A 13,415-nucleotide genomic window follows, 5' to 3' on the forward strand; every position below is an offset into this window, starting at 1 on the left:
CGCCCCATTCATGCAGCCGCTTCTTCGTCAGTGGCGTCCTTGTAGCCCTCGACATCCCGATACTCTTCAGTGTCTTCCGATCTCTGCGCCTGCACCGGAGCACTTTCCTGCGCAACGGCAACATAAATAGCACAGGCCAAAATTAGCGCCGATCCAACCCAACTAATCGGACTCAGCGTGCTCCCCCAGACAACTTTATCATAAAACAGCGCAAATAGCATTTGCATATAAACCATCGAGGTAGCCTTGGTTCCCTGATTTCCGGGCTTCCCATTGGAAACCGACGCCGGCGGGACATACGACAATCCCGCCGTCAGTAGGAACTGAAGCATGAAGCCGCACACGCCAAGGCCCGTCAATAATGTCCACTCAATTACCGAGTTCGGCAGTCGGAAGGGCACCCACGGCATAGTCGCCATCGCTACGAATGAGATGATTGTCGTTACCGATGAAAAGTAAGTCACCGAGACAAGCGGGTGCGCCCGTCGTCCAATCATGCGGATGGATGTGTACGCTCCCGCGGCTCCGATCACACCCACGAACGCGACAATCGTCGCCATGACGTGGTGGTACGAGTCTGCGTCCGAGGGCGCTTCATCATGCGCGGACAGACTCATCGCCCAGACGGCGGCAGCGGTCGGGGTCGAGTTTACGGTCTGGGGCTCGCGTTTGCTGAAGGGGCGGGCGATGAGAATGACACCGCCAAGTGAAACCAGCGCGGCGAGTTGCTGCCGTCGTGAGAAGGTCTCACCGGGAATGAGCAGCGAGCATGCGTAACAGGTCATGATTGGTGCGAGGAAGGTGATCACGGTCGCTTCTGATAGTGGGAGGTATTGTACGGAATAGTACAGTCCGTAGACGCCCATGAAGCCAAAGGTGGCGCGGGTGAGGAGCAGTAGTCGAACTGGGCGGGTTCCGAATGGAGAGGGGACGGATGCCCACCACATATACAGGTAGCTTGCTACAGCTGTTATAGACATGCGGGCGAAAAGGACCTGGATATTGTTAGTGGTGGTTTTTCCATGACTGTACAAGGTAGCTGCGAGAAGAGGAGAATTTTGTGAGATCGAAAGTCAAAGTCAAGATCAATTATGATGCAAATGAGAATGAATTTTCGAATGACCATTAAAAACCTCGATCTTCTTCTATTGGTTCTCAAGTTCCAAGTCCTTACCTGAAAAGGATGCATTGCACTATGAATTTCCAAAATCTGTGTCATCACATTCATAGACGCCCCAAACATCTGCGCAAGCAAGACAAGCGCCATGCCCTTATTACGCAACCACAAAACCTGCCATGCATGGCGGGGCCTCGAGGCTGCAGCAGCTTCATCATACTCGTCATCAATAGGTCGGGGCTCGGACTGCGTAAGTGCAGGCTGAACCTCGGTCTCGCTGCCGCTTTCACATCGATGAATATATTCTTCATTTTGGTTGTGATGTTGATTTGAGGCGGATCCTTGGGATTCCCCAACTGGCAGGGGGGCGTCTGGGTGGTCACGATAAGCAGTTTGATCAACGCTGTCGTCGATCTCATTATTGGAGGGCTTCATCTGTGGGGACTTTGCGGGGGATGATCGAGTTGGAGACGACATCTTGGCGTGGACTTTTTTTTCGTGCCACGGGGAACAAAACCTCGAGGTTGGAGGATAGATTGCCAGTCACTGGAATGCTGAGACCAGGAAATGGGCAGTCTTATAAAGACATGTACGGAGTGACCTTGGAGAGAGAGTCGAAGTCTGACTAAAAGAGATTTTCTGGCGCCTGACAGAAAGTGGATCGCGGTGGTTTTGGTTGACCGCTAACCGCCCTTCATCTCTTTGCTTTGGCACTTTGCATTTGCCTTTCTCTTGTGCTTTGGGATCTTATTTTGCTTTTTCGGCTATGCGGCTTCCTATTGCTCTGTCATTTTGATGTTCTTCATGGCCAGTTTTGATTCGTCGCTCGAGACTTAGCTGCATAGCCTCGGTGCGACCCTGGACCACAAGACCTCCGGACTCTTTTCCGCCGTGCTCATCGCTCTGACTCAAACATATATCACGAGTCAACTATAAGCTGAGATCTGCAGGGCTGAACTCACAAGCTACCGGAGCCGCAGTGGCCCGGCTCGGCCCCGGTCAGAACTTGGCCCGTGATGCAGTGGTTTGAGGCACGAGACTGCTGATTACACATGAAGCACTCACAAAACAAGCGGACATTGCCTTCATCTAATGGAATTACTATACACATTACTAAATCTCACCTTACTAGTCATACTCAATGAACGTATAGCGGAATTGACAGGCCAGCAGCAATGTCAGGCCTAATATTTTCCTTGAATCCATGCGTTGGAGGATCAGGTAGAAACTCCCGAAACCGACGCCGCAGTGGGGCCAGAGGATTCGAGCTCACGATCGCAACTATTGCTAGTTGACCTTGCACTGTCTTGGTGACCGTCAGGTGTGCCTCCCCCACCAGAAAGCTCGCACCCTCGAATAGTCCCAGCATAGGAACACCTGTCGCCAAATTCAGAAGCTGTGTCGAGAGCATCGTGTGCGGTGGCCTGGCATTCTTGGTCCTACAAGATGCAGAGCATGATCGAACGAGACCCCGGTCGTGGAACTCTAAACATTGCTGGCTGAAGACAGGAAAGCTGGATGTCTCTCGTGTCTCTTTCACTACCCGGAACCAGTTATTGGACTCTTTTGCTGTGGATGGTGAGACTGGACAGTTCGCAGGGATGTCGCTGAAGGGCCAGGCCACTTGAAGATTGCCTTCGCTGTCTAGCCCTGTGTGTTCGAGGGCAAGTATAGAGTTGATGATCACACGGCGGGCTTGGGGGCCATTTAGTGGCTTGCCGTAGATTGGTTGGTCTTCGAAAGAATCGATCTCATCACTGGAGTGGCATCGGGTCCAGCATGTGCTGATACAGTGTCTGTCGCCGATCTTGTGCTCACAATATGGGACAGCGTCCAAGGTCTGGGGACCTGTCTGAGAGAGGCGGAGAGCATCCCACAATGTGACTCGCTGGGCATTGCCAGTACACGCACTCACTTCAAGTCCGACCCGGAGGCCGAGCAGCGGGACAAGTCTGGTATCGGGCTTTTTGCAATCTTCGATAAGCATGGCCTTCAGTGTTCGTTTTGGCATTCGCTTGTACTTTTTCACAAGGCCGCCGGTGATATACTGCCCACCGACGAACTGGAGGTCAAGCCCCTCTTTGACGTACTTGGAGTTGCATGTCCCAGGATATTGGAGCCGACATGCGATTTGTTGCTGGATAAGAGCAATTGATGATTTACACTTCTCATTGACGAAGAGCCCAATTTCGGCGTTGGTACCTGTTCCAATCAAAATTCTCGACGCAATGTCGAGCGAGATTGTCGATCCGGAGCCTTCCTCGTTGGCGCGACTTTCCAACACATGCTGCGGAATCTCCGACGTCCAGTGGCATTCAACCTTTTGATCATCCGAAGTCAATTCGGATTGTTGATCTCGCGGTAGTGGAACAATAAATCCTCTTTCTGTTCGTATTGCTAGCCCACTGTCTGGAGACCCACCGACCAGCGAAATTGGGCCCCATAGTTCATCGAAATCTTGAACCGAAAGAGAAACCTTCATTCCGGGATGTACACGAGGCTCATCATTACTGTCTTGTAGTGGTTGTTGCAACTTACTTCCATCGTCTGGTGAAGCTGATTGGCTTGTTTCCTTTTCGCATGTGTTCTCCGGCGCTGTTTGTCGACCTTCGGTCTTCCCCAGCACCCAGGCCGGACCCCCGATGAAGTCATCGAGACAGGCTAACTTTCGTGCACGAAATGCATATTGATCAAGTCCAATAGGTATTCGCTCCATTTGTTGTCCCCAATTGGTAACATCAAATCGGCACACATGAGAACCTGAAAATGCAACAAGTCCAATTGACAATATTGAACATAGGATGCGAAGGGAATCCAAGAGGTCCAAGTCCAATGTGTCGGCCTCGTTCGACCCAAGGATTGATTGTATCCAATCTTTCGTCCGCTGATTCAGAAGATTGCTATTAAACTGAGTACTTGCATCCAGAAACCGTTTGATCCCTTCAAGCATGACGGGCAGAGCTTTGGCAACGTTTTCTTTGCTTTGATCCTCAACTAGGATGTTCATGGAACTACCACAGAACTGCTGCTTGTTCAAGTTGGCCAGCGCCATTCTCAACCTTTTGAGATGCACGATGCAATCATCCACAGTGTCGAGTTCGAGATCTGGGCCAACTTCCATGTCAAGAAGCCGTACCGTATCGCGCTCGAGTTGGTCAAGCTCATCGAAATGGCGGGTCGAGTTCAGAAGATGATCCAGATTTCTTGCCTCAATTATGCCCGAATCTATCGAGTCGTGTTCGGTGTCTGATCGGGTAATATCCGTCTCTTTGGAATCACTCGCCAATGAACCATTCTCATCAGAGGCGGAGGATTGGCTTGAAAGTTGAAGGCTGGCTCGTTCTGTTTGTGTATCAAGAGAGGCACTCAATCGCTGGAATTGGGAGCCTTTATGGGACATCAAGCCTGCTGGCATTTCTTGCTCGTTGGCCCGCTTGCGCTTAGACCCGGATGCAGGCATCAGGCGTTTTGGGGGGACATCACAATGGCTATCAATGGTAGAGTCTTCGGGGCCACTATGCGCTCTCGGGGTGATTGGCTGTAACCCTTGGAGCTCCTGATATTGTCGATGCTGTTGGCCGTCCGAAAAGTGAGATGACTCGAACTCGGGAGTCGAGCCTATCAAGTAATGATCAAAATGAGAGTAACTGTAGTTTGGACCGAAGTCAAAGGCAGCAGGAAACAGTTCTGGGGTGGAGTTGAGGTAGTCGATACTCGGGATGATTGGCTGTTGTCCTTGGAACTGCTCGAGTGAAGATTGGGTATTCACGAACTGCAGCCCTGGATCATAGTAATCTCTAGGACCTCCCCAATTATCCACGTTGATGGAATCGAACTCGGATTGCTCGGATCGGAAAATTGACTCAGCGAACGTGGAATCATCCAGAGTATCCGCATAGCCTGAGTCCACGCTTGTCTCGGGTGGAAGGGGACAGAGGTCCGAAGAGTATTCTGGGAAGAAACCCTGGGTCAATGCCAAATCTGAAGCTTGAACAGTCGAGTGGAACGGCCCTTCAGGGTCAGAAAGCCGCCACTCTAGGCCCGCAAAATCCGACTCAAATTGCACAGGCGGAATAGTGCGCTCAGGTGCCGATGGCCTAGAAGTGGGCTCTGGCAGCGAAGGTTCAACCACAGTATCGGCATAGCCTGAGTCGACATAGCCTGAGTCGACAGCTTCCGCGGAGAGATCCTCATGATAGATCGAGGGATCGTAGCCTGCACCCGGGTAAGTTTTAAATGTATCAGGCTGTCCTTGGATTCTCTCTGGGATTTCAGATCCGGACCCCATGCTCGCAAGTCTCAGCTTGCGCTGTAGTGGAACAGTGCAAAGCAATGAACAAAAGGGTGGAATTGGACCATATTCATTGCTCTAGAAAGAAAGATATCTATCAGAACGTGCTTATGCACAGCCCCTGGGGGTGCTGAAGCGGGTGCGTGTCGGCGTGAGATTGGTGGCCCCATGTGGCTTAGTTCAACCAGGCGAGTCATGCAGCTCCGCCTCAATTCACATCATAAGCCAACACTGTCAGAGGAAAGTACTCCGTACTCCGTATTGAGGCTTCTTTCCAAGGTTCTATGCAAACTGCATGTGTACAAGACCTCACAGCCCCGAGCCCGTCGAAACTGGCGGGACCTAAGGAGTAATCATGTCCCCAACTGATATTGCTGGGAGACTTGAAGTATGACCCTGGAGCCGGGGTGTGTCATCGAATACTCCGTAATGCCCCAGGAAATCAAATCATTAGCCTAAATAACAAGGCCAATGTAAGTTCAGCCAAGAAACCATCTAAACTTTGGAAATGCCCCACATTCAAAATCCGGGGTACATAAGTCTTCTGGGACCATTTCCATGGTTATCATCCAACCTTCATGGGGACGTCCCCATCACCACCATCACAGCTTTGGAAGCTTGCAGGGTACTCCATATCGGTTCCAGAGTCATCAAATAGGAATTGCAGAATCATCAGCTCACTTAGCCTCTGATTATCATCTACATAAGACCACCATCATTCAAGTTCAATTAAAACACAAGCAGGGTTTCAATTGACGTCCAGCAAGGACATAAAAGCATCTCAATCTATATGTGCAGTCCAAATCCGAGGGAGCAGAAAACCCCCTATCCACAGCTTTTATCAACAGAGGTAAATGACCGAGCATCCGCCAAACCCATAGACATAACAAGGAGGAGCAACTTTATTGGAATATTAGGGAACGGGCAAGCCCAAGAACCAGTACCAAAACAAAATCAACAAGACCGCACAGCAAAAATCAACTGTCGGACCGGCCGTGTCAATGGCCGTGTCCGACGGTGTAGGACGCCAAGCGCCCGACATAAGAAAAACAGCCTGTTACGGCACAATTTGTAAAGTATAAGACACGAACCGAATGCAAAATGGAGATTCAATACAGAGCAACGGTGATATGCAAGAAGGGGGCTTCCCATGCTTTACTGGGCTGGGACACGGTCGGCGTGGTTGGCGTGGCCGGCACGACCGCGCGGTTCCTCCTCGTATCCATTGTGCTCCGGGTCGATCTCCTCGTCTGTGGGGGAGTGCAGACCGCTCGGGGTCTCCTGGAGGGATTGGCGACTGCGAGCCATCTATAAAAAAAAAAACAAAAATTAGTATTGAGATCGAGTCAAGGGAGACGGACGAAGCTTACCCAAGCACGCACACCACCGACCAGACCGAGACTGTATCCAGTGGCGAAGTCGTCGTTGCGACGCGAACCCATAGGGCTATCGGGCCGAGCGGGGATATCACCACCAACACGCGACAGGTGGCTCTTGCTACCGCCAGTTGGGCTGGTAAGAGGACCACGGTTGACACCCCAGTCCATGGAGTTGCGAGCGCTAGGCGCGGGGCTGTTGGGGCGGGAGTTCTGCCAGATTTGACGCAATTCACGGCCAAGCTCTTGGCCAGTCATGGTCCAGTTGTTGCGGATGTTGTCGCGCAACTCGACGACATGGCGCTTGATCTCGAGCTCGTTCTTCTTCAACCAGGAGACATTGAGCTCTTGGCGCGAGGCACCGCGCTTGAATTGACGGGAGATGTATTGGTCGTAGTCGCGGACGACACTAGAAGTCATTAGTCTGGGGGGTCCGCTTTTAGTTGTGGGGCTCGTAAAACGTACCGTGTGATGATACCAGTGGTGCTGACACCCTCTGTGCGCTGGGTGACCAGGAACTTGCCCTGCTGCTTGATAGGAGCGTAGATGTCGTCGCCCTCGGCGGCGCCGTATGGCAGATCATCGTGGGCGACGTAGTCGATCTGGTGCTCGGAGAGGAACTCCGGGGTAACGATCCAGGGGCAACAGGGGATGACCTCGTCAACCCACTTGCAATGGCGGATGGTCTCAGCACGCTCAGCGCCGCTGAGAACCGTCAAGCCCTTGCGTAGATGTGTTTCCTCGTCGCCAGTGACACCGACGATGAGGTAAGTATCGGGGAAGGCCTTCTTAGCCTGCTCAAGCTGTCTCATGTGACTAAAAGGTGCAATTGATCGTCAGAAATTATTACCAAATGCGATTGGGATGAAACCGAAAGTTAATTTTTTTTCATCCGTCGTGTGAGTACTTACCCAAGGTGGAATAAATCGAAAACACCGTCCGCGTAGACGCGCACTGAGCGGCCGGTTGGGGGCGGGTTGGTGTGGTAGCCGACAGGATCCTGTAGACGGCCAACGACCGGCGGGGCCATCTGAACTTCGGGCTCCTTTTCAGGCAGATCGATGTGCAAACCAGGTCTGGACCGGGGGCCGCCCTCGATGTCGCTGCTGGCAGCGGTCGTCTCGGAGGGCTCGCCGGGGTCCTCGTTGGTAATGGCGGCGCCGTTGGACCCGGTCTGGGCGTCATCCACGCTCTTGCGGACACGCTTGGATTGGTGAACGGGGGCATTAGAATCATTGGGGGTGCCGGTTGAGTCGTCGCCGCCCTCTTCGCCGGACGCGTCGCGTGAGGAGGGCTGGAGGTCGGCCGTCACGGACTTGGGGACGGGCGCGGGAAGGTGAGAAGCGCTGCGCTTGCGCTTGCCGGCGGGAGAGGTGTTTGGCGACATGTTGTGAAAAAGAAGGGCCCTGGAGAATAAAAGAGGGATATCCGAGGGAAAGGAGGGTAGAAGAGAGATGAATGTTGAACCCTGAATGATACCCGGTTTTAGGGGACTGTAATTTTCTTGGGGAAAGGAGTGGGGGGACGTACAACTCCTGTCAATTGGGGGCGGTTACGACAGTGGCTGGCGGTACGAGGAATCTTACGATACGAGTTTACGATACAGGGCATTGCAAATCGCATCTTGGCATTGCAAATTGCGGACTTGGCACCCTCCCGGTTACACTGACCACGTGTGGATTAGTGCCTGGTCAAAGGTACCCGCTTTGGGATACTACCTGGAACTACCTTCAACTACATCAATTGTCTGAATCCGGTCGATTGTGGCAGTGAGTTACTACAGTCCTTTCAATGTGTCTTTCAAACCCTGAAAATAGAACACGGTCCCCATCTGCTGTGGATCCCAAGGATGCTTGATGCATTGTGTATCAGACATACGCCGTACGCCACAATGAATTGACCAGTGACAAGGGCACTGGTCAAGTCTATCCTAGTCGAGTACTCACCTTGACTCGACCAGATCGTGAACAAAGGTTTTCTTTGGGAACAAGAAACAAAAACAGGACGGCTATGCGGATGGAAAGGACTAGATCGGCAATGAATGAAACGGCGAACTCGTCAATAACGGGGATTTTTTTCTGCGGTATCTCGTGGTGACGGCATAAAGAAACAAGCTCATTGAGGTCCATTTTGACTTGCAGGGCTCTCTTTCAACATTGCCCAACCGTGCCATGGTACTCTCAAAACCCCTCTCTTTCATCTCCTCTTTCATCTCCCGGGGGCATGTGTTCTGTCTCACTCTTGACAAATATTCATTTCAAGTCGAGATGGATAAGGAAATAAGAAGGGCTCGGAACCAGGGCCCGAAAGTAACTAAGCGCAAACAAAGAGGGAGAAACAGGGCATAGATCGTAGAATCAAGGGGTCGTGGATAAGACAAAACGAAAACAAAGATGGGCGAAAGAACCAAGCGGATGACTTCGTAAAGAAAGAAGCTCGAAAAAAAGTCTACGATGCGGACTTCTCTTTCTCGGCGTCAGTGGAGGCCGGGGACTCGGATATTTGAGCAGTCCCAGTCTCCTGTTTCCCCTGCGGGCCCGGGGTGGCCTCACGGTCCCGAGTCCCGGTCTCGTGCTGCACCTGGTTGGTCAGATCCTGGTCCTCCTCGGTCTGGTCAAAGAGCTCCTCTTCGTTCTGGTCCGGGATAACTTCGGTGCCATCGCCCAGGAGGATGATACGACCGGCACGCGCACTGTAGCCACGGGTACGGTCCGCATCCATGTCATACTCTTCGGGGTTATCCTCGAACTGGTTCCGGATCCCGGGGCCGCGGAACTCGGCTGCACGAACCTGGCCGTCAGCACGAAGTAGTGGGGATGCCTTCGGGTTCCTCGGGAGACTTGCCGTACTCGGGTGGAGCACAAGGTCCATCCCCGTTCGCAACCCGCTCTGCAATCTGGTTGTACCACTCCTCCTTGGTCTTGCCCTGTAGGAGTCCGATGACTGTCATGGTCATGTTGTCACATCCCACGCCGCCAGTTTCACTGTTTGATGCCAGGCAGTTATCCATCATGTTCTCGCAAATCTGGGCGAGGGGCTGCTTGGCCGCAATGCCGCGGCGAACGAACTCCACGACGGCTTGAGAGGACTGGCAGTCCCAGATACCTGTAGATGGGTTAGCGATCAGACTGACCGGGGAAAGTAGTAGACACGACATACCGTCACAGGCAATCACGAGGAACTCATCGTCGTTGGTGAGCTCGTGAACAGTCACATCGGGGTATGCGGTAACTATCTGTTGCTCGGGGGAAAGCTCGGCACTCTTCTTGAATTCGAAGTCACCAATGGCGCGGGACAGGGCGAGGTTACCGTTGACACGGCCGAAGTCGACGAAACCACCGGCAGCGCTGATACGAGCCTTCTCGCCTATAGATGAATATCATGTCAGATCCATTGTATTGAATGAGTTTACCTCGCGTAGCCAGAGTACTCACCCTCATTCTGAGGCTTATGGTCGAAGGAGAGGGGCTTTGCACGGCCCTTCACACCGAGGACTGATCGTGAATCACCGGCGTTTGCCTAGACATCGGTCAATACCAAATCACATACCACTGCCTTCAACTATCGACGTACCACCCAGATCTTCTTCTGTGAGATAATGCTTGTCGAAGCAGTGCAACCAGAGACCTCTTCCTCATAACGGGGATCTGTGTCTTGTCAGTGCCCCGGTCCACAACAGAATCGCACAACCACCAACCTTCCAAAATCGCTCTATCAGTAGCAAGGAAACCATCCTTCATGGCCTGCTCAATATCTCCCTTGGCAAAAGCGTCCTGGCGGGAGACAATCTTGTGGAGGTTCTCGCCGGTGAATAATGCGACCTTGTCACCACCGTGACCATCGTACACACCGAAGAAGGCAAGTCGGTGTTCCGGATCGGTCGGTTTCTCGTCGTCGTTACCGGTATACTTTGCGTGGAGGTCAAGAACTGCAGCGTGGGCGTCCTCCATGCTGATTCGCCAGCCCTGCATGGCCGACACACCGTAAACGCAGCAGTCATCCCCGCCCTCGGACGATGTCTACCCAACAGGAAAAAAAGAACACGTTAGCCTGCATCGATCTATTTGAAGCGGAGGGCTATCAGGACAGCTGGCAACATGCGATGCCGTTTTGGGTAATATTGACATTTGCCCCCACCACCCCTCGAACCGAACGCAGGGACCCCCCCCCCGCATGACAGACCGAGGGAGAAAGCCCGGGGATCAGGAGCTCAGATTAAATTCCAGCTGGCGGACGGGGTCCGAAAGGAGGATCTGAGAGGGAAGCCGGAGTGGTGGCAGGCCGAGCGAGAGGAGTCACACCCACATGTGCAATGGGCAAATGTGGGGGGGCGAAAGAATTGAGGAAGAAACAGGCGGGAAATATTCAGCAACTCACCTTTTCGACCACCGGCTCCGACAGGGTTTGACCCATATTGGCAAAGATTGAATAGTTCGGGGGATAGGGAAATTGTTGAGGGGAAGGGTGGGAAGAGTAGAGAGAAAGGGTCAGATGAGCAGGGCTTTCAGCGCGTCTCTGGGTCCCGCGATAAGTGGGGAACGAGATGACGATAAGTTATGGGAATCCCTCAATCGGACTATAAAATTCGGAAGTTGAGTCGAAAGAAAATATGCTGAATCGAAAGAACAGAAAGAAACGCCTCTCATCAAATTCCACGCAGAAGCAGAGATTTTTTTACCGCTTTTGCTGCGGGCGTGTTATAGGGTCACGTGAGAGGGGGGAAAGAGGTTGCGAATCGCTCTAGAAGCTTGGTGGCCAGAGATCTTCACCTTTCAAGGCTTCAAGGCTACAACACTACAGCGCTACAGGTCTAAGGCCCTTCAGGCGTTCGCTGCCTAAATCTGCCCCCCCAGTCAGCAGCAGTCAGCTCTGAACTACCCGCCGAGTACGGAGTACGGAGTACGTTGGAGATCATTGCCAAGCCTATGCCCGCCGCTGACGAGGTCCCCGGAGCTACTGAGTACTTGTAGCTAGGCACTGTTGTCAACCCCCTTGCGCTATTCCCGACCCCAATCACCTTTTTTCTGCCCGTTTTTCCCCGTTGATGAGAATAATCCGTACTCTGCATTTCGTACACCCTCTAGCAGAGTCTTGAATCCCAATCTTGGAAGACACCTTTCCATGGATGAAGCCGCGGATTGGTAAGCTCCGCCTAAATTAGGCTACGGAGTACGCATTACAATAAAGACTAGCGGGCTTCCAAGGCAAAACCCCCCGGGAAACCGGTTTCTGTGACAAAATACACATTATTATTCAATTCAACTATAAGGTACTAAACCAATCAACCATAAGAAGCCAATGGATATCATGTTCGCAATGCCCAACGCCAAAACAAAAAGACAAATGTAAGTAGAAATGTGGGAAATGAAAATGCATCGCAATCAGACAAATGCCAGCTCGCCGCTGCTGGCTATAGGTAGACCCCGGTTGCTATGACTCTTCACGGGCGCCGGGGGCTCAAGGGGCGACAACCGCCATTGGTGGTTGGGTTTGGTCGCAGGGCTGACCTTGCGGTTGAGATGTTCGTCCAGGTCAGAGACCATGGATGAACTCTGTGGGATGGCGTTCTCATCATTATACTTGGATGGGGGCCGTGGTTGACGAGCACTCGCCAGGCTGTTCTCGCTCCAGAAACGGGGGATCGGAGAGATAGCACCGCGGTATTCCTGTGCGAGGCTCAATTGACTTGCGCCATTGACACTATCCTCGGCGAGCGGGAAGAGTCCAGCCGGTTGCATATTTTGGTAGTGCGAATAACGGTTGTTGTTATCATCTCCATATTCAGACATCGACATGGCAGTCGACTGGGGCCGGTCGTGGATGGATCGTCGATACTCATCGCTGAAGGTCGAGACGGAGACCGTATCAGCGCGGCTGCGAGTACTGTGGTTGCGGTTCAGAGCGCGGAAGGCGGAGGAAGTGCGACGGCTGATTTGTGCAGAGAAGAGAGGGTTGGAGGAGTTGCGGTTTTTAGCACGGCTGTGCACGAAAGCCTCGAGGGAGTCGGCTTCGGAGATAGTGGATTCATCTGGTTCGACGGTTCGCAGTGTCATGCGCTTGTAGTTGTCGGGGATGCTAGATGCCATACTGTATGCCATGCTATGGCGCATCCGTGCTGCTGCTGGGGGCCGTGGGAACATTGGTGCAATGTTGGTTAGACTGGTCTCATCGCTCATCAACGATTGTCGTGGGTTTTGCCATGATGTGTGAACAACGCCGTGACCTGGAGGACCGAATCCACCGGCGCCGTGGCCTGCGCCGCTGAATCTCACAGGGAGCCCAGATGCAATGGAGGAGATGCCACTGGAGCGCTTAGAGTAACGTTTTGACTTCGAAGACTGTATAGACTCGCGCTTCATGGCGCGAGGCTGGATTGTCTTCAGTGGTTCTCTTCGAGATCGGTTCGTGGTACGCCGACGCATGGGGCTGGTTGTGGATGACATGCGGTTGTTCTGTTTCTTGGAAGGAGTGGTCTCAACAGGCTTGTCTTCTTCGATCACAGTATCGCGGAGTGGAGCGAATGTGCCTCGAGTGGGTGATTGACGAGCAGGAGAGCGAGGGGGGATAACAGGCTCGGGCATAGCGAAAGTGACAGGGTGTTCTTGTCCGTCGAAAGACGAAACGTTCCATG

At 52.7% G+C, this 13,415-nt stretch overlaps 6 protein-coding genes across 6 annotated transcripts; all 6 read right to left on the reverse strand.

Annotated features, from left to right (window-relative positions):
* Positions 1-8: 8 nt before the first annotated feature.
* On the reverse strand, positions 9-1,552 carry N7506_008120 (DMT family transporter; the record flags this gene model as incomplete). The annotated part of the gene is made up of 2 exons (XM_056957413.1): positions 9-995; positions 1,175-1,552. The coding sequence occupies 2 exons, from the start codon at positions 1,550-1,552 to the stop codon at positions 9-11; spliced, it is 1,365 nt and encodes a 454-aa protein (XP_056811747.1).
* A 703-nt stretch (positions 1,553-2,255) lies between these two features.
* On the reverse strand, positions 2,256-5,405 carry N7506_008121 (uncharacterized protein; the record flags this gene model as incomplete). The annotated part of the gene is made up of 1 exon (XM_056957414.1): positions 2,256-5,405. One exon carries the CDS (start codon positions 5,403-5,405, stop codon positions 2,256-2,258), a length of 3,150 nt encoding a protein of 1,049 aa, XP_056811748.1.
* Positions 5,406-6,563: 1,158 nt separating this feature from the next.
* On the reverse strand, positions 6,564-8,171 carry N7506_008122 (choline-phosphate cytidylyltransferase; the record flags this gene model as incomplete). The annotated part of the gene is made up of 4 exons (XM_056957415.1): positions 6,564-6,716; positions 6,779-7,193; positions 7,250-7,600; positions 7,696-8,171. The coding sequence occupies 4 exons, from the start codon at positions 8,169-8,171 to the stop codon at positions 6,564-6,566; spliced, it is 1,395 nt and encodes a 464-aa protein (XP_056811749.1).
* A 1,061-nt stretch (positions 8,172-9,232) lies between these two features.
* N7506_008123 (uncharacterized protein) lies at positions 9,233-9,505 on the reverse strand (the record flags this gene model as incomplete). Its single annotated transcript, XM_056957416.1, has 1 exon — positions 9,233-9,505. The coding sequence occupies one exon, from the start codon at positions 9,503-9,505 to the stop codon at positions 9,233-9,235; it is 273 nt and encodes a 90-aa protein (XP_056811750.1).
* A 76-nt stretch (positions 9,506-9,581) lies between these two features.
* Positions 9,582-11,197, reverse strand: N7506_008124 (PP2C family serine/threonine-protein phosphatase; the record flags this gene model as incomplete). Its single annotated transcript, XM_056957417.1, has 6 exons — positions 9,582-9,889; positions 9,944-10,150; positions 10,219-10,303; positions 10,358-10,431; positions 10,482-10,803; positions 11,162-11,197. 6 exons carry the CDS (start codon positions 11,195-11,197, stop codon positions 9,582-9,584), a joined length of 1,032 nt encoding a protein of 343 aa, XP_056811751.1.
* A 968-nt stretch (positions 11,198-12,165) lies between these two features.
* On the reverse strand, positions 12,166-13,365 carry N7506_008125 (uncharacterized protein; the record flags this gene model as incomplete). The annotated part of the gene is made up of 1 exon (XM_056957418.1): positions 12,166-13,365. One exon carries the CDS (start codon positions 13,363-13,365, stop codon positions 12,166-12,168), a length of 1,200 nt encoding a protein of 399 aa, XP_056811752.1.
* Between the last annotated feature and the right edge of the window lie 50 nt (positions 13,366-13,415).

The sequence above is a fragment of the Penicillium brevicompactum genome (assembly GCF_028827555.1).
Source record: "Penicillium brevicompactum strain IBT 35665 chromosome Unknown utg000005l_segment0_segment0, whole genome shotgun sequence".
Lineage (NCBI taxonomy): Eukaryota > Fungi > Ascomycota > Eurotiomycetes > Eurotiales > Aspergillaceae > Penicillium > Penicillium brevicompactum.